The sequence below is a fragment of the Dipodomys merriami genome, unplaced genomic scaffold (genome assembly GCF_024711535.1).
Source record: "Dipodomys merriami isolate MVZ:Mamm:240054 unplaced genomic scaffold, mDipMer1.0.p SCAF_17, whole genome shotgun sequence".
Taxonomy (NCBI): Eukaryota; Metazoa; Chordata; class Mammalia; order Rodentia; family Heteromyidae; genus Dipodomys; species Dipodomys merriami.
The window spans coordinates 14,673,101-14,691,366 of NW_027203048.1; the positions used below are offsets into that span (position 1 = coordinate 14,673,101).

Consider the following 18,266-nt stretch of genomic DNA (forward strand, 5'->3'; position numbering starts at 1 on the left):
GTGAGCCACCAGCGCCCGGCTTACCTTGCTTTTTTACAGAGCATACAAGGCATTTAATTATATAAGAAGGAGAGATGACCTTCCTTTCCATTTATAATGTATGAATTCTGGCAGATTAGTGCAGGTATATGGCAGGTGGCTGGAAGTTTTGCTTTGTGTTAAAATACCTCTTTACTCTGTCTGGGCAGCACTTGTTAGGGGAAATTCCTGACTGTATTTATCTTCAATGTACTTTCTTCTCTTTTCCCCATAAGTGATATACTCTATCCTTGCCAATTTTTTTTAACATTTAAGGAGATGTATTAGATATAGACAACTCCACCTTCATAAGAACCTCTAATCCGTTCTTCCTTTCCTCCTCTTTATTTGTTGATACTTCTGCTTAGACCATTGTTTAAAAGATGCCACTGCTTTAATTAGCAGTAATCTAACACTTCATCACCTTTGGAAGAGAGAGGACCTATGATGCTTCTTTTCCCTGTCTCCTGGATGATTTTTATATCCAACCACAAATCGAATTCCAAATTTGGAAACCACTTCCTGGCTTTGCTCCTCCTGTGCCCTGCCTTTCCTTGCCCACTCCCTGTGTTCCTTCACACGTGGCCTCTCCTCCTCTGTCCTTCTCCCAGTGTGGTTGGCCTCCTGCTCTGTTCTGTCCTCCAGAATCCTTTCCCCCTGTACTGCTGTTGAGTCATTTCCTTGTTTTACTTCCTGCCTAAACATAGTCTGCTTGCTTTTGCAAAGGCTACCATGAATCAGACTTCTATTTTCTTCCTTGTTTTCTCTCAGTGCAATCTCTTAAGAATCTGTGTTACTTTAACATTTTAGGTTTTGTTTTTATTTGCTCCTTTGGCTTAGTGCCTTATTCTTATTTTTGAGAAAAAAATGTTCTTTCTTTGAGCTGAAAGTGTTTATGTTTCATTGTAGAATGTTTTATTATTATTATTATTATTATTGACAGTATTGAAATTTGAACTCAGGGCCTTACACTTGCTCTATCACTAGAGCCATGGCCCCACCCCTTTTTGCTTTTGTAATTTTTTGTATAGGTTCTTAAATGTATGTCTGAGTTGGCTTGAACTGCTATCCTTCTGTTTATACATTCTTCATAGCCTTATGCCACCACACTCATCTTTTTATTGTTTGAAACTGGGATTTTTTTTTTTTTTTTGCCAAGACTGGTGTTAAACTGCAGTCTTCCCTCTGATCTCCACTTCCTGAGTAGTCAGGATTGCAGTTATAAGCCACCATGTATGTCCAGCAGGGTCTCATACTTCTCAGGTCAGCTTTAAACTACTTTTCTCTTAACCCTGCCTCTCAAGTAGCTGATTACAAGCTCAACCCCCTGAACACTTTTGACAAATGTCTTCAGAGAACCTATAAGATGGCCAGCATTTTAACTCTGGTTTTAGGGTTTAACCAATGCAGGTCACTAGCTGAGGTCTATAAGCAAGCTCTGCTCAGCCAACCCAATATCACATCCCGAAGGGTTGCCTCTTTACAGTCCCACTGCCTCTTGGATGTGTACTGCTCATTTTCATGACCTCTGAGGTCAACATGCGGTCATTATTTCAACCCTGGCCCAGAGAAGCAGGATGATCTGTGGAACTGCTCGTAAGCAGTTGGGATTCTGGTCTAAGTCTCATGATTTCAACCCAGCACTCTTTTCTGTCTTTGACTACTGGATTTTCCCTCACCAGAACCCTGCTCAGTATAGCCAGTGCTCCTGGAATAAGGATACTTTAGGTACCAGCTGTTTTCCAGTGTGAACATTAAATCTTAGGAAACCTCCTTCCAGGACCCGGTGCCCTCATTTTCAGTTAACAAGTCTCAGAAGCCACTCTAATAGTGAGTTTTCAATTGGCAAGCATTGCAAGCCTGGATTGCAAATGATATCTCCCTGGGGGAATTTCCAGACTGGTTTGAGTAAGAATATGGGTATTGTCAACATGCGACACAAGGGGCAAGGGGTGTGTGACCAAGTGTTCAGTGCTTATAGGCCAGGAGTTTTCATGAGTCTGCTGGCTTTTGAGCCAGAGCACCTTAGGCCATAGGCTGGGTCCCTCACCTGGCCTCTGATCACACTTCTTTGTGGCTATAGTTTCATGGGTGGACCTTTTGTTTTTTTTGGTCAGTCGTGGGTCTTGAACTCTGGGTTTGGGTGTGGTCCCTGTGCTCTCCAGCTCAAGGTGAGTGCTCTACCGCTTGAGCTACAGCGCCACTTCTGGTTTTCTAGTGGTTTATTGGAGATAAGAGTCTCAGGGACTTTCCTGCCAGGACTGGCTTTAAACTGTGATCCTCAGATCTCAGCCTCCTGAGTAGCTAGGATGACAGGCGTGAGCCACTGGCGCCTGGCTTGACATGGACATTTGTGGAGGCAACTGTGGTGAAGCCCTGTGCTAGTGCCCCACCATTTGAATCATACTTCTATCCCTTTGCTTTAGTTGCTTTTCAGATAGAATCTTGTGCTTTTGGCCGGGACTAGCCTTGGATCACTATCTTGCTAACTATATCTCTCATGTAGCCAGGATTCAGGCATGACCAATATACCTAACTTATTATTTATTGAGATGAAGGTTCAATATATATTTTTGGCCTGGGATTGGCCTTGAAACACCATTTTTCTGAGCTGTGCACCCACAGAACTAGGATTACAGTTATGTACAACTGTACCTGGCTCTGAGTTGTTTTTAAATTTTTCTTCATCGTTATTATAAAGGTGATACGCAGAGGGGTTATAGGTACATAAGTCGGGTAAAGAATACATCTCTTTTTGGACAATGTCACCCTTTCCCTCGCTTTTCTCCCATTCCTACCCACAAGTTGTATAGTTCATTTTCAATGTAATTCCTAGTGATGACCACTGCTGCGTTTGTTCATCCTTTGTCCCTCTATTTCTGAACCCTCCCTTCCCCTCTCAAAGACAGATCGACGAACAAACTAGACAAAAAGAAAACAAAAACAGCAATGAAGGTAAAAAATAAAATACCTCATTTCCACTTCCTGAAGTTCATTTCCATACATATTCTTTTATATGAGCAGATGCACCTAGACATCATGCCTTTGTGTTCCTCTCCCAAATCTATTTGTGTTTCAAACTTGTAAACATCACCTTGATCTGCGCACAGAAATGTAGCTACCGTGAATCTGTGTCCATGTGAGGAGAGTCCATGTCTCCCAGAGAAGCAGAGTTTACCAGTCTTTGAAGAAAATGTTCTGAATGTGAACTTCATCCTTTTCTATTTTCCTAATGTTGCCTTTGGGTATAGGAGAAAGATGATCCTTGCTCCAGCTTCTTTTCTTCCAGGGCTTTGTGACATCCAGGTGAGACCTCGTGCTGTCCCCCGGCCTCTTGGATGGGAGCCTGGAGTATGAGCACAGTGGTCTCTCAGGTGTGATTTCTGGCTGCACCTTGAAGCCTCTTCATGATGTAATGGCTGAAGGGACTTCTACAAAGCATTGTGCGTTGTTGTACCTATGACTTCATCCTTTGCAGCTCATTCTTGTCCTGTGCAGACCCGGTTCTGAGACGAACACACAGGGCTGTGATCCCACCTACCCTGCCATTTATTCCATTGCTTTGGATGGCTTGTGCTGCTCTTGGCTGGGGCCCCGCATAAACAAAGCCATTGGATAAAGTGGCTTGAATCATGTAATGAAATCCTTGTACCTTTTTGGAGACTTTGTAGAGAGAAATGATTTATTTTTGCCCTACCAAATAAAACATTCTAGGAACCCAAGGTGAAAATTGGATTTTAACTGCTAATAACATTTTGAGCATATAAAAATCAGCAAGTGTTGAGTGTTTTCGCTTGATTAAGGGAAGAACCTAGAATCCAGTAGAGTAGCGATGTGCATCTGATGTGATGCTAGATGATTTATAAAACTGGAAGTAGATGTGAAGCTGGCTTTGGCAGCCACATTGTAACAGTGGGGGCTTCAGAGGTTTTACTATTTCGAGTCTTACATTGGAATCATTGTCCTTCCTCCTCCTTCCTTCATTCATGCTTTGGGTTTAGGCTTTTTTTGCTTAAGCTCAAGGAGTCTGGGTGTTAGCTAGAGTCAGGTAGCTTGTTTTAAGTTGGTTCTTTGCCTTCTCTCTTGCTGCCATCTCTCTGTCTCTCTGTCTTTCTCTCTCTCAGGTGTGTGGATGTAGGTGTGTTTCTATGTCTCTCCCTGTCTACCTCTTCAACATGGAATTTTCTCCAGTGTTCTTGTCACAACTTAAACTACTTCCTTGTGTCCCTGGGACATGTCCAGGCCTGGAAGGTGGCTTTCTCACCTAGCAGGTGGTATCCACATTTAGCTGAGACAGGGCAGTGATATCTGGCTCACAGAGTCACTTGGGCACTGTTTCTCCAGCTGAGTTGTTCTGTAGGACAGCCCTTGTCTCAAGGAAAGCAGGCTGGATCACATCTCTGCATATTTGAGGGAGCGGCTGTACACATTTCAGGCAGCGTGGCGACCGTGGCCTGATTCACTTCCTCTGGAACTCTTATCCGTGTCTTACCCAGAATGGTATCTTTTCAAGTTCATCTAGAGGATACCTAACTCCAAATGTTTTCCAACACTTTTCATTTTGAGAGAGGTGCCAGGACTGGGTTTAAGCTCAGTGCTTGGGTGCTATCCCTTAGTTTTTTCACTCAAGGCTGGCCCTTAGGGACTTGAGTCACAGTTCTACTTCCAGCTTTTGCTGGTTAATTGGAGATAAAAGTCTCACAGACTTTCCTTCCAGGACTGGCTTTGAACTATGCTCCTCAGATCTCAGTCACTTGGGTAGCTAGGATTATAGATGGGAGCCACAGGTCCCCAGTTTCCGTACTGAGTTTGTTTTTCCAGGGACATTCATTAACTTTTTTGTGTGGGGTCTGGTGGTACTTTGAGTGCTTGTCTTACAGAGCTCTTAGAGTTCATCTGCCTCTGCTTCCTGGGGAATGTGACAGTAGGGATGTCACATGAGACATCTGAAGCAAATCACTTTTATCTAGAATTAAAAACATCAATCAATAAATGATAATGGTGATGATGGCTCAGGCCTTCTATGTGTGAAGCAGAGTGTTCATCATTGACATGCATTTTGTCCTCACTTTTCCAATGATGAGAAAGATGCTGGTCTGCATTCTAAGCTTTTGGTTAGAACATCATCTAATTCATGTCTCATGTCTTTAGGCTTCTCTTACTTCTCAGTCACTTTTTTGTGTGTGTCATGGGCCAGTAGTCATGGGTCTTGAATTTAGGGCCTGGGTGCTGTCCCTGAGTAGTAGTAGTGGTAGTAGTAGTAGTAGTAGTAGTAGTTGTTGTTGTTGTCGTCGTCGTTGTCATCCTCCTCCTCCTCCTCCTCCTCCTCCTCTTCTTCCTCCTCCTCCTCCTCCTCCTCCTCCTCCTCCTCCTCCTCCTCCTCCTCCTCCTTCTCCTCCTCCTCCTCCTCCTTCTTCTTCTCCTCCTCTTCCTCCTCCTTCTTCTTCTTCCCCTTCTTCTCTTCTTCTTTTCTTCTTTCTCCTCCTCCTCCTGCTCCTCCTCTTCCTCCTCCTCCTCCTCTTCCTCCTCTCCCCCTACTTGCTAGTGCTATACCTGAGTCACAACTCCATTTCTGGCTTTTTTTGGTAGTTACTTAGAGACACGTGTCACTTTTGGTCACTTTTTTTTGGGGGGGGGGTCTGGTCGTGGGGCCTGAACTCTGGGCCTGGGCGCTGTCCCTCAGCTCTTCAGCTCAAGGCTAGCGCTCTACCACTTGAGCCACAGCTCCACTTGCGGCTTTTTTCTTTTTGCGTATGTGGTGCTGAGGAATCGAACCCAGGGCCTCAAGCATGCAAGGCAAGCGCTCTACCACTGAGCCACCTTCCCAGCCCCACTTTTGGTCACTTTTAAAGGCGCAATAGTGTACTGCTTTTGGAAGGCACAGCCTCGTGTCACCTTACAAAATCCTAGAAACCTAAGGGCTCCAGAGGGATGCTCTGAAGCCCCGTGAGCTGGGGAGGGCCTCCCCGGGGTGATTTTGCTTTATGGTGTGGCCACATAGGGACTTAGAGCCTCAGTGAGAGCATGGCAGGCCTGCCACAGAAAGGAAATAATGGATGGGGGCCCTGCCAGGAGACCCTTGTCTCCTGTCACTGTCCTTCTCAGGGTGGCCCTGGCCAGAGCTTCCTGGTACTATGTGCTGCTCCCAGCTAGGGAAGGCAGGCTCACTTCCCTTTAGTGTTCATGTTGCAATTATTTGCTTGAGTGAACTGCAACTCGTCTGTTCCTCCATTCTTTCGGTGTTTGTTCCTTGGTTGTTTTCTTCATTCATTCAATCATTCAGCCTTTGTGGAGCATTCGCAATCATTCCTAGGATAAGTTACATCTGCATTTAGCAACAATGCCTATCAGAGGTGATGGAACTGTACACAACCAGCTGTGGTATAGAGGGAGAGATCAGTGATGCTGAGGGACAGGAGGCTTAGATGAAAAGGTTTGGGGGAAGAGAAAAGGCAGGGCAACAGGGAAAGGACACAGCTTCGGAAAAGACATGGCTCCTGTGGATGGATAATGCAGAGGTCTGTGGCATGCCTGAAGGATAACGTGTGCAGGGGTTACAAAGTGGCCTCAGGCAGGGGTGGAAAGGTTTTTCTCTCATGCTTAGGGAATGTGTCCTTTGCAGACAAAGTCACTGGAGGGCTGCATGAGTAATTATGATCAGATTTATCTTTGAAAAGTTGATTCTGGAAACCACTTGGAAATTGTGTAGGGGTTGATGTAGAGCAGATCAGAGGGGCCCCTTCAATACGGTGTATTTACATGTGCGATGTAGGCTTGAACCTGTCCAGTTGGGGTGTATGGTAATCGGGCAGGCTTCCCTGACCAACTGGTGTTTGGATTGGTTCACACGACAGGATCGGCTTTTCTAGGCTTTTTCTTTCTCCATTCTCTCTCAAACTCCTGTCTCTCAGCCTCATCTGGCCTCCTGTGTTTGGTTAGGACTCTTCTCATATCTCTGAGCCTCCTGTAAGGTTCAGTCTGGTCTTGCTTAAAGCTGCCAGCACCTCCCTAGGTCAGATTGCTTGGGTTCTGGAGCCTTAGTCTCTATCAGGAGGATCTGCCTCACCCCAGGATAATTTTTTGCACTGTTCTCTCAGTCCCTACTCAGGCCTTGGCTTATGGGAAGTCCAGTATCCTCTTGCAGGTCAGATCTGTGTCACATTCTTTTGTTTTATACACATGCCACCACACCCTTCTAGCACAACTCCCCAATGATCTACAAGAGAGACTTAGTTTTAACCAACATTTTGAAAGTTTATATAGAGGACTGGGGATAGAGCTAAGTGTGTGTGAAACCCTCGGTTTGATCTCTAGCAACTCTACTCCCCCAAAAAAAAGTTTGTATTGATCTTTTGAATGATAAAGTCATTACTAAGAAAAACAAAAAAGATCCCGGAAACTTCAGTTTTACAAAGAGCTCTGAGCAGTGACAGATTTCCACGAGACTTTAAAAAATGTGAAGGAGCTCTTCTTTGGAAATGTGCCCATTCATTTTAATGTTGCATAGATTCTGTCTTGGTATTTAGTTTCAAGATTTTATAGGCCTTTTTTCTTCTTCTCTAATTGTGTTGATAATAAGGGAACTGTTTTACAACATGGTTGTGAGGCACAGCAGCTTGCCAGAGCTGAGCATCTATCACTCAATTAACATTCATATTTCACATCTAATCATTTCAGTGTGGCAAAGCTCTTCCTGGCCTTTCAAAGCAAGAGGACTGCTGTGGAACTGTGGGTACCTCCTGGGGCTTTAACAAATGCCAGAAATGCCCCAAGAAGCCATGTAAGTAATGTTTCATTCTTTCTTTGTAGATCAATGGAGCATGTCTGTTTTCTTATGTCTACTCTTCTAATGATGTACCACATGAGACCTTCAAAGAACTCTCTTCTTATATTCAAGAACGTGATTCTATGTCGTATGTACTTCCAGAAACCTCACAAGGCTGTTAGTTCTGTTTTTTTTTTTAAATTAATCATAGTGATTAATTTTCTTCTCTAATTGGATTAGTTAGGAAGGAAAAGGTCTTTTAAGGAGATAAGCTAAAACAGACTTCTTCCCTTTAGGGGAAGAGAAAAATCTTAGCTATCTTTTAAAAAGAGAAATGAATATTTTAAGCCCTATACAAAAGATCCAGCAGTTCGACTCCTGGGCATTTATCCAAAAAATTACAAATCAGGATACAGTAAAACCACCAGCACAACCATGTTTATTGCTGCACTATTCACCAAAACCAAGGAATGGAATCAGCCCAATGCCCCTCAGTGAACAAATGGATCAAGAAAATGTGATCTCTATCTCTATCTATATTTATATCTATATCTATAAATATCTATCTATCTACACAAGCACACACAATGGAATTCTACCTATCTATTAGAAAGAATGGTATTGTACCATTAATAAAGAAATGGAAAGACCTGGAAAAACTTATATTACATGAAGTAAGTCAGACTCAGAGAAACAAAAGGTGCATATTTTCCCTTATATGTGGAAGCTAGATTTAGCTTATAAATTTATAAATAAGTACGTTGGTTGGTATGCAAGTGTATGCAATGTATTAACTGAAATACAGTGGATTCAAGGGAGGACACAAATTGTGTAATTCCTTAGAAAGGCAAAGTTAAAGTTCAGCAAGGTAAAACATCAGGAAACACATACTCAAAAGGGGTGGGGCAGAGTGGGGTAAAGGGTAAAGGGGTAGACAAATGAAGAGAAGAGAGGGAGAATGTAGTCAAGAAGATTGGAGGGCAGGGATGGTAAGGGAAAACAAAGGAGGAGGCAACAATGCTTGAGCAATCCTTGCTCATGTAATTGTAACCTCTCTGTGTGGTATTTTCACAATAAAAAAACTTAATAATAAAAAAATAATCCAATGTATATCCCACATAATTAAGAAGATGAGGGAAGGGGTGATTGAGAGAAGGATGGATGGCAATTTTGAAAGGAGTGATATCGATTATGATATATTCAAAAACTGCTTTGTTAAATGGCAACTCCTTTGTACAATAAAGATAATTTTAAAAAGTCAATGCAGTTATTATTTCTTAGGTTAAGTTCCTTAAATGACAAAATTTATGAATAGTCACAACTTATGCTATGGTTTTTATTAGAATACAGGATTTCAGATTTCATTGAAAGAAAGGCTGAAATGAAGAGATGATAGGTTGATCATTTAGTTCTAAAAAAAGATTTATAATTACAGGGATATCACAGTCCTTTTATCCTTAGTACTATTTGTATACTGTCACAGTCCTCAGAGTCATCAATCCACAGCTACACTGACAGGATTTGGTTTGTCTTTTTTTGAAGAAACTGTTAACTTAAATCAAGTTAGGTTTTATACCTTTGTATTCCTTCTTCCCAACAGTAGTTTGTGTCTTTCCTGTTTCAATATAGTATTAAATCTGGAAAACTGATTTCTATGGAATACCCCTCAGTAAAGCATAAATAATTCGTTTTACATTGGAATATCTTATAGTTACTCATGATATTTTTACCAAAAGATTAGTGATGTTTTCTGAACCATCTGCCTTTACCTTGAATAGCAGAACTCTTTCTTTTTGCCAGTCCTGGGGCTTGAACTCAGAGCCTGAGTGCTGTCCCTGAGCTTCTTTTTGCTAAAGGCTAGTGCTGTACCACTTGAGCCACAGCGCCACTTCTGGCTTTTTTTGAGTAGTTTATTGAAGATAAGAGTCTCTCATGGATTTTCCTGCCTTGCCCAGGCTGGCATTGAACTGGGATTCTCAGACCTCAGCCTTCTGAGTAATTAGGATTACAGGCATGAGCCACTGGTGCCGAGCTAGATTTTTGTAATTATTTTTTTAGTTCATGATGCTGTTACAAGGGATTTTTTTCATTTGCTTTTATGATGTAATTTTTATTTGCCCTTCTTACATGGCTGTTGGTTAGATTGATGTTCTCAATTAGATTTCAGTCTGAAATCTGCCATCTTGACATTTGTTCTCTCATAAATAATTCATTTTAAATAATTGTTATTCATTTAGAATTCCCAATTTGGAGAAGGAATTCCTGAGTTTGTGTAAACTTACAAGTTCTCTAGATGTCTAAAGCTAATGTTATTTTGATTTTCTTTTCTTTCTTTCTTTTTGTTTGGTACAGGTACTGGGCTGTTTCTTAGTTTTTTTGCTCAAGGCTTGCACTCTACCATCTGAGCCACAGCTTCACTTCTAACTTTTTGATGGTTAATTGGAGATTATTTTTTGGTGTTTATATTTCCTGATACTTTCTTCTCCTCTAAACGCTTTTCCTTTTTATTTGTGCCCTTTTGTGTGTGTGTTATCTTTTGCTTATCTAGTGCCTTTTCCTCCCTTTCCTAGATCTCAGTGTAGCAGACATGAAGACTCAGATTCCTGCCTTTCTGTCATTTTTCTCTAGACTTACATTAGCTGAGCTTCATTTTCTCCTTTCTATGTTTTGATTATTTTTTATCAGTGTCCTGTTTTAATCTTGACGATTTCAGTGGGTGCGTACAAAGTTGCTGTTACTTTTAACTACATGTTGTTGGAAGTGAATTCCTCTGTTGGCTCATTTATTGGAGAAAAGTGAAGAGATTGATTTCATTTTAGGAAGGGCAACGTGGATTATGAATGAAGTAAACCCTTAACATTTTGACATTTATTCTGTTTGTGTTGTCTTAAGTGACTGGGCCCTCAGAGGCACACGCAAGGCCACATTCTTCCTCTGTCATTTCCCTTGGTGGGGACTGGCTCTCAATCATGTTCATACTGGAAGAGAGCAGTTCTCTTTGGCTTTATATGCCACGGTTTTGTGTTTCATGCCTCTATATTTATTTTATTATATGTATATTTATATATGCATACATGTTTATTCAAAGTATTTCAGACTTCATTTTTTTTCAAGTGGCTTTAATGTAATGTATAAAGTTTTTGTTCAGCCATATCCAGAAAGAACTTTCATCGTTGATCATTTTTTGCTGTGAAAACTTAATCTTAGATCTGCAAATAATTTCATTATGAGGCTGTCATCTGTTAGAAATGTGCTTTGTGTGAACAAGTCACTTGTCCTGTATTCATTTTTAGAAGAAAATCAACAAACAACTTTAAACCAAAGAGGACTTTGGAAGATCATCTGTTCTGGCTCCTGGCCTTGAACTAGATGACTGTTGAAACTTATAAAACCAGTTCTTGCCTCTTTTGTCTAAGAATAACTCACAGAGCAGAAATCCTATGATTTATAAAGCTGTGGGACCAAACTGGACCTAAAGCCCAGAAACTGAATGGGCAAGTCCTACGTGGCAAGTTCTCTCTTTTAACTTACCATTCCCTGAAGCAAATCTCCAAGGAGCAATAGACCCTTTTGTGATCAGAAATATTTAATCATTAATTGGAAGGAACCACAAAACAGTCTCATGATTCAGTTACTGGCAACTTCTGAAGACTAGAGCTATGACAACATTTGGAGTATGATGGAGGTGGTGAATTTGATCAGGATACATTGTATGTGTATAGGGAAATACCACAATGGAATTTCCTTCCCAGTACAATGAATATAACAGTAAAATGTTTTGAAATATTAAAAAAGGGACAAAATATGAGATAGACTTTAAAAAAGGTTTAAAGGGAGAATAGTTGCAGACTCCTGCATGGGTAGTGATAGCTTCTAGATGAACAAAAATGTTCACTGATTACTTAATGTCTTTTTGTTACCACATCTAGCTGTTTAGGATTGCCCATCTTAACTAAGCAGTTAACAAAGAATTATTTCTTCTCTTCCAGCTTATCATGCGTATAGTCAAATGATGGAATGCCTACCAGGTTATAAGCGGGTTAACAACACCTTTTGTCAAGGTAAGACCCACTTAATTCACTGGTGTGGACTGGAGCTTGTTTGGGGCCATTAGAGACTTGAGTTGTTTTGCCACGTGTTATTCTGCAGGCCAGCATGTAAAGGTCACATGAGGAACCACTTTCTGTGTCTACAGCTGAGGGGAGCATAGACATTCAATGTGCAGTGGGTGGAATTGCCTTCTGGCCATTGAAACGTTAGGACCTGTTTTGACCTTCGATGATCTGTGATTCATCTGTGATGTAACACAGTGGTTCCCACTGCTGCTCATGCCCATCAGAGCATGGGTACAGATACACACACAGCCCTAGCAGAAGCACTTCACTGACAAAGCTCTCTGTTCTATAAGGACAACGCTGGCCATCTAAAAATATTTAGGGACCAAATATCAGTGTGACTATACTTCTAGGCCATAGCAAAAACTAGAGTGAAATGTCAGTTGTCCTGAGTACTTGAGCTACATTTATTTTGAGAACCCTAGCCAAGCTGTAAAAACAAGGGAAACTCAGAGCCCATGTGTCTATAATTTTAAAAACAAGGAAGCTAGCCAGGCACTAGTAGATCATGTCTGTAAGCCCTAGCTGTCAGCCAGGGATGCTCTAGGGTCTTTCTGTCCTACACCATATATAGTATACAGGTTCCTGTGGCTGCTTTGCAGTTCGGAGATGCATTTGGGAACAGCAGCTGTGCATAAGAGCAGAGAAATAGCATGTAATCATTCATGCAGGTGTTAGCCCTGGGTACTTAGCTTCCTGTGCTGTGGATCTCTGTGAGCCACTGAACTGCAGGACTGGAGCATCGTTGCTCATCCTTTATTGTTCTGCACCTACATCGATGATCATGACCCAGCTCCCATATGCCCACCACTTTAGATGTCTCTAAAGGTCAGGTGGAAAAAGGATCCATGGGTTCTTTTGGTATGCTGTGTTTCTGTGCATTTGTTTGTCATTTATTACCATTTAGAGACCTTTGAAGACTGGAAACCAACTCTTTCGGAGTGTTTTATAGTTTTAGCTTTCCTTTACCTATGATGAACAATTCACTGAAGAAGACATTTGGTACTAAAGTCTTCTTTGCAGAAAGTATTTTAATGGTCAGCTTCATTTCTGTAATAGCATTGTGCATAATTCTCATTATTTGTGGGCCAGTTTTGATAATATTGTTCATGTAGCCAGTGTTGATTACCAATTTATTTGAAGTGTATGCTTAATAGATTCCTATATCTTTCTAATATCTCTATACAGTCACCCCCTCCCTTGTGGTTTTGTTTCAGTGTGTGTTTTTCATTTGCAGTTGGTCTGTTATAGATAACATGCACTTCTTGCTTTTATTTTGCATTCTGATATTTAGCCTGATATTTTTGTATTAAAGTCTTCCCTAATTATGGATTCAGTTAGATTTAAGCCTGCCTAAAATGATTGTCTTGTCAGCATTTTTGTTCTCCTGTTTCCTTCTTCTGCCTTTCTTTTAGACTATTTGAAAATTTTTAAGAATTTCTCTCTTGCCTTTTCCCATTACTGCTAAGTGATTTCTGTAGGAATTGTAATGCACATTTTTGGGTTTAGTAGCTTGCTCATGGAACCACCTCACAAAGAATCTAGAAAGCCTGATTGCAGATCAGCCCTCTTTCTGCCCTGGGCTCCATATCTTATTTAAAGTCTATGCCTTGTCTTCATTGATATCTTCTGAGTACCCTACTAGTATCTCCTCCTACTTGGCTTTGAAATTATTTGTTCACATTATATGTTAAATATTTGCTTATATCATTCTTCCTCTGATAGACCTGAACACATGAATGATTTTTTAAAAAAATTCATGCAAATAAAGAACTGTTTGTTATGGGTAAGAGATTTATGCTGGGTGTGGTGCTTCACACCTGCAATCCCAGATATGCAGAGATTAGTTAGATTATGGTTGTTTTGAGACCAGTCTAGACAAAAAGTTAGCAGAAACTCCATCTCAACAAAGAAGCCAGGCATGCTGGTTCTCTTCTGTAACCCCAACTGCTTAAGAGGCATAAGGTGAGGGGGGGAGGGGGATTGAGGTTGGCCTGGGCAAAAACATGAGAGCCTATCTAGAAAGTAACCTAAAGCAAAAAGGACTGGAGGTGTGGCTAAAGTGGTACAGTGCTTGCCTAGCAAGCACAAAGCCATGAGTTCACACTCCACTAGTGATTTAAAACAATAACAACAAAAAGAGTTACTCATTTACTTTAATTGGTCAAGTATCAGTGCCTTAAAAACAAAACTCAGATATTTTGTCAAAATTTAGCATTTATAAACTTGGAATGTAATAAATAATTATCTCAAGAGTTAAAGTAGATAACCTTAATAACAAAATTTATTATGTGACACTTAACTGATACATCTATTATTATAAATTTATTATTAGTCTTTAATGGAGACTACGAGAAGCAGGCACTATTAACCCCACTTTGTAGATGGAGAAATTGAGACTCTAAAACAATTGTATCTTTTATCACATAGAAGTGGTAAGGATCAGAAGTGAGGCCCAAACCCAGGTAGACTGAGGGCAGGACTTATATTGTGAACCACCTTGTCCTCCTGTAGGAGAGGGATTGCATGTAATGTTCACCTACTATGTCTTTGTAGGTTTGCTGTGCACTGCATTTCATCTTTAAATGGGCCTGTAAGATTTGCACAATGTTAGTCCCAGCTATAAGCTGAGACATAGAAGAGTCATTGGCTTTCTGCTGTCAGACAGGTGCCCACTAAGAAGCATCTCAAGGATTGTTCTCCTCAACCCCATATGTATCTGCCCCCTTGTCAAGTTTATACAGACTTGTAAAGTGTTACTAATACTCAGATGAACCAAGTAGAATAGAAGACACGCTGCCTGTGAGAGCCAGGAGTTAAAACAATGATTGGATCTGTTTAATTAAAGAAAAGATGATTATCCCCAGGCATCACTGTCTCACCCCTCTAGTCCTAGCCACTTAGGTTCAAAGCCAGCCCAGGCAAAAAAAATTTATGAGATTCTGCCTCCAATTAACCAGCAACATACTGGACTAAAGGCATAGCTTCAGTGGTAGAGCACTAGCCATGAACAAGCAAGCCATGCAGGAATATAAGGCCCTGAGTTCAAACCCTGGTGCCAGTGCAAAAAACTAGTACCAGTTTTTTTTTTCTGTTATCTTTTTTGTTGGCTGGGTCAAAGTTCATAAAATCCATAAATAAAAATACCACTTTAGAAGTGAAAGCTGAGCATGGTGGTGCATAGAGAGCCAAATGTGCATGTAAACAGTTCCTAGCAAAACCTCTTCACAAAAGAGAATGGAAAAGTGTTAAAAAAAAAAAAAAAAAAGAAAGAAAAAGAAAAAGATGGTTAAGTCAAGTGCCAGTGGCTCACTCATGTAATTCCAGTTATTCAGGAGGCTGAGATCTAAGGAATTCAAGATTCAAAGCCAGTCCCATCAAAAAAGTCCATGAGACTCTTATCTGCCAAAAAGCTGGAAGTGGAGCTATGACTAAAGTGGTTGAGCACTAGCTTTGAGCAAAAAAAAAAAAGTGGCAGCATCTAGGTCTTGAGTTCAAGTCCCAGAATAGACACACAAGAAAAAGCTTTGAGCTCTTCTCCTTTCCTCTGTTGGAATGGCTGAGTGATCCTTAGTTTTATTCATGCTGTGCCTAGCAGATGTCTCTGCCTCGTTCGATTCTAGGATGGTCAGCCAGTTACACCAAATCCTGGCATTTGCTGGTCTCAGGGGTCCATTTGCAAAGCAGTGTTACACTTTTGGCAAGGATCCGGAATTGAAGTATCTGAGAAAATTCTATTTTGTGGAAGGCACTGCTCAATTACACTACAGACAAGTTTGACTCATAAAAGAATATGATTTCATTCAGCACAATCTATTAAAGTTGCTATTGAGAGAAGGGCTTCACTTGTGCCTTTGTGGTTGGCAAAATGAAATAGGACTTCACATTACATGTCTGTCCTCTCTTCTGTTCTTCTAGGACCTAGAAGCTTTGTGATGGCGTTAACTAAGCCTCAGAAAATTTCAAAAGGATCTCGTTAAACATCTAATTACTTGTGCGTTCCATTGTTCTTACAGCCTACCATCTTCTCAGTTTACAAAGCCCATTTAAAGTTAAAGTGATTCATAACTACGATTACATTATTTCCTTCAATGAAGTGAACTCATGTCCCAAAGCAACTCCTACTAATCAGGGCTTAATAACAAAGAACCAACTGTGCACAAAGTTAATTTGAGAAGCTTTTAGGTAATTGCCCTCAAAGTTAGGTTTTTTTTTCCCTCCCATTCCAATGGGGTAATTACCTTTTCAAAGGCATGTTGTATTTCCTAGACTTGGACTTAGAAACCTGCCTCTCTAGCCTCATGATGTGGAATTACTATGATTTGTTTCACGCACAGTAACAAATAATGCTGCCGTATTTGCTGGTGAATCTAGGGTGGCATGTGCCACCTGTCATTTGATTCTAGTATGGAGAGTTTGATATAAACTAGCATTAAATGAACCAGTTCCACATGGAAATAACAGTAGAAACGCCTCCTCTTGCTAAAGATCAAGCCATCTCTGTTTTCACCATCATTTACTATGACATAGTGAATTCTTAAAAGTTACATGTAAATCAAAGTTTAAAAACAGAATTTATAGCAGGTTGCTAGTGGTTCATACCTGTAATCCTAACTGCTCAAGAGGCTGAGATCAGAAGGATCTAGGTCAAAGGCAGTCCAGGCAGAAACATTTGCTGAACTCTATCTCCAATTAATAATAATATAAAAAAGCCAGGCTAGAGGCATGACTCCAGTTGTAAAGCACTGGCTGGGAGGAAAAAGAAAGATGAGTTATCATTTAAGCCCCTTAATTCAAGCCCTGGTACCAGCCCCAAAACCCCACAACTATCTAAATATCTCTTGAGATAGCAAGGTTGCTTTTCAGTTTCATAACTTTATAGATATTAAATATTGTTTTATTTGTGCTTTCTATGTTTTTGTGTATATGGTGGGAAATACTAAAATACTAGAAGCTAGTGACACCTTTATAACCTACTCTATGTTTACTAATTTTTTATTAATATCAATTAGTCATTCAAGGGACTTTTCTTTTAATATGTCCATATATACAGATCATGTACCTCAAATTAAACTCTTCCATCACTCTTCCTCATTCTCCATCTTTCCAAACCAATATCCACAAATTTCATTGTTCCATTTTTGCACCTAGGCAGACTAATCTTCCACAGATAGTCTTCAGTGTTTTAAATGATGCAATATTTCATAGCATTAATTGGTAGGGGCCACTTGAGCTGCGGTCAGATGCCACGAGATGAGCAATGAGGAAGACATTGTTCTAGCCCTTTGAATGGAGTGAAGTTAAGCTGCTTGAACCAGCATCGTGTCATTGGCCTTACTTTCTCCCCCCAGTTCACTGAATTATTGCTGACTTCAGATGAACTTTAAAAAGGAAATAAGAAAGCTGTCCACACTCTTTTGGCATCCTTTTGTTATACTGGTTGTTTTTCTTTAATAAAACCCAACACAGTAATAGTGGGAGACCTAAATACATTTGCACTAGTAGATAGGTTGTTTAGTAAAAAGAATACATTTATCGAATGCCTACATCAGGGCAGTGTAATACTCATTACCAAATGTTTTCACTGAAGGGTTCCTTTTTGGGCAGAAGGCTCCCTAAAAATACATATTTCATTTGGACATGAGAAAAGATAATGCACTTTTTGTCAGGAGCTTATGTGTGAAGTAAATGAAATACTGCATACTTCACTAATATGCTATTTAAGTAAGCAGCATATAGGACTTTTGTTTAGGAAGGGCTTGCCTGGACTTTTTCTTGTACTTCAGGGCTCTTCATGATTACATAAGTAGTGAGTAGGGACTACAGTATGGTGGTAGGTAGAGACAGGTTGGTCTTTCAGTGCGCTAAGAACACTGGGAAGAGCCAGGCACCAGTAGCTCACACCTGTAATACTAGCTACTCAGGAGGCTGAGGATTGAGATTTGAAGCCATGCAGGCAGGATAGTCCTTGAGACTCATATCTCTAACTAACTACCAAAAAACTGAGGGGTGCTATGGCTCAAAGTGGTTAAGAATGCTAGCCTTGAGTGAAAAAAAACTCAAGGACAGCACCCAGGCCCCAAGTTAAAGCCCCACAACTGACAAAAAAGAAAAAGAAGACCTGATAGATAAGGTCTTGGAAGTATAAGTGATAGCTGCTACTCAAAAAGCTGAGACTTGAGGATCACATTTCAAAGGCAGTCTGGGCAGGAAATTTCATGAGTCTGTTATTTCCAATTAACCACCAAAGAGCTAAAAGTAGTGAAGTAGCTCAAGTGGCAGATCTCTAGCCTTGAATGAAAAAGCCAAGGGACAGTGCCTAGGACCTGAGTTCAGGTCCCAGTACTAGCATATACACAAAAGGAGTA

The 18,266-nt window shown here is 40.6% G+C and overlaps 1 protein-coding gene across 6 annotated transcripts in view; it reads left to right on the forward strand.

Annotated features, from left to right (window-relative positions):
* The window catches only part of Ltbp1 (latent transforming growth factor beta binding protein 1), a 405,289-nt gene that overhangs the window by 239,715 nt on the left and 147,308 nt on the right, over positions 1–18,266 (forward strand). For all 6 annotated transcript variants that reach the window (XM_070025342.1, XM_070025343.1, XM_070025344.1 and 3 more), the window contains 2 exons: positions 7,696–7,798; positions 11,773–11,844. In XM_070025342.1, coding sequence (XP_069881443.1) covers positions 7,696–7,798; positions 11,773–11,844 — 175 coding nt within the window. The remainder of the gene's footprint in view (positions 1–7,695; positions 7,799–11,772; positions 11,845–18,266) is intronic.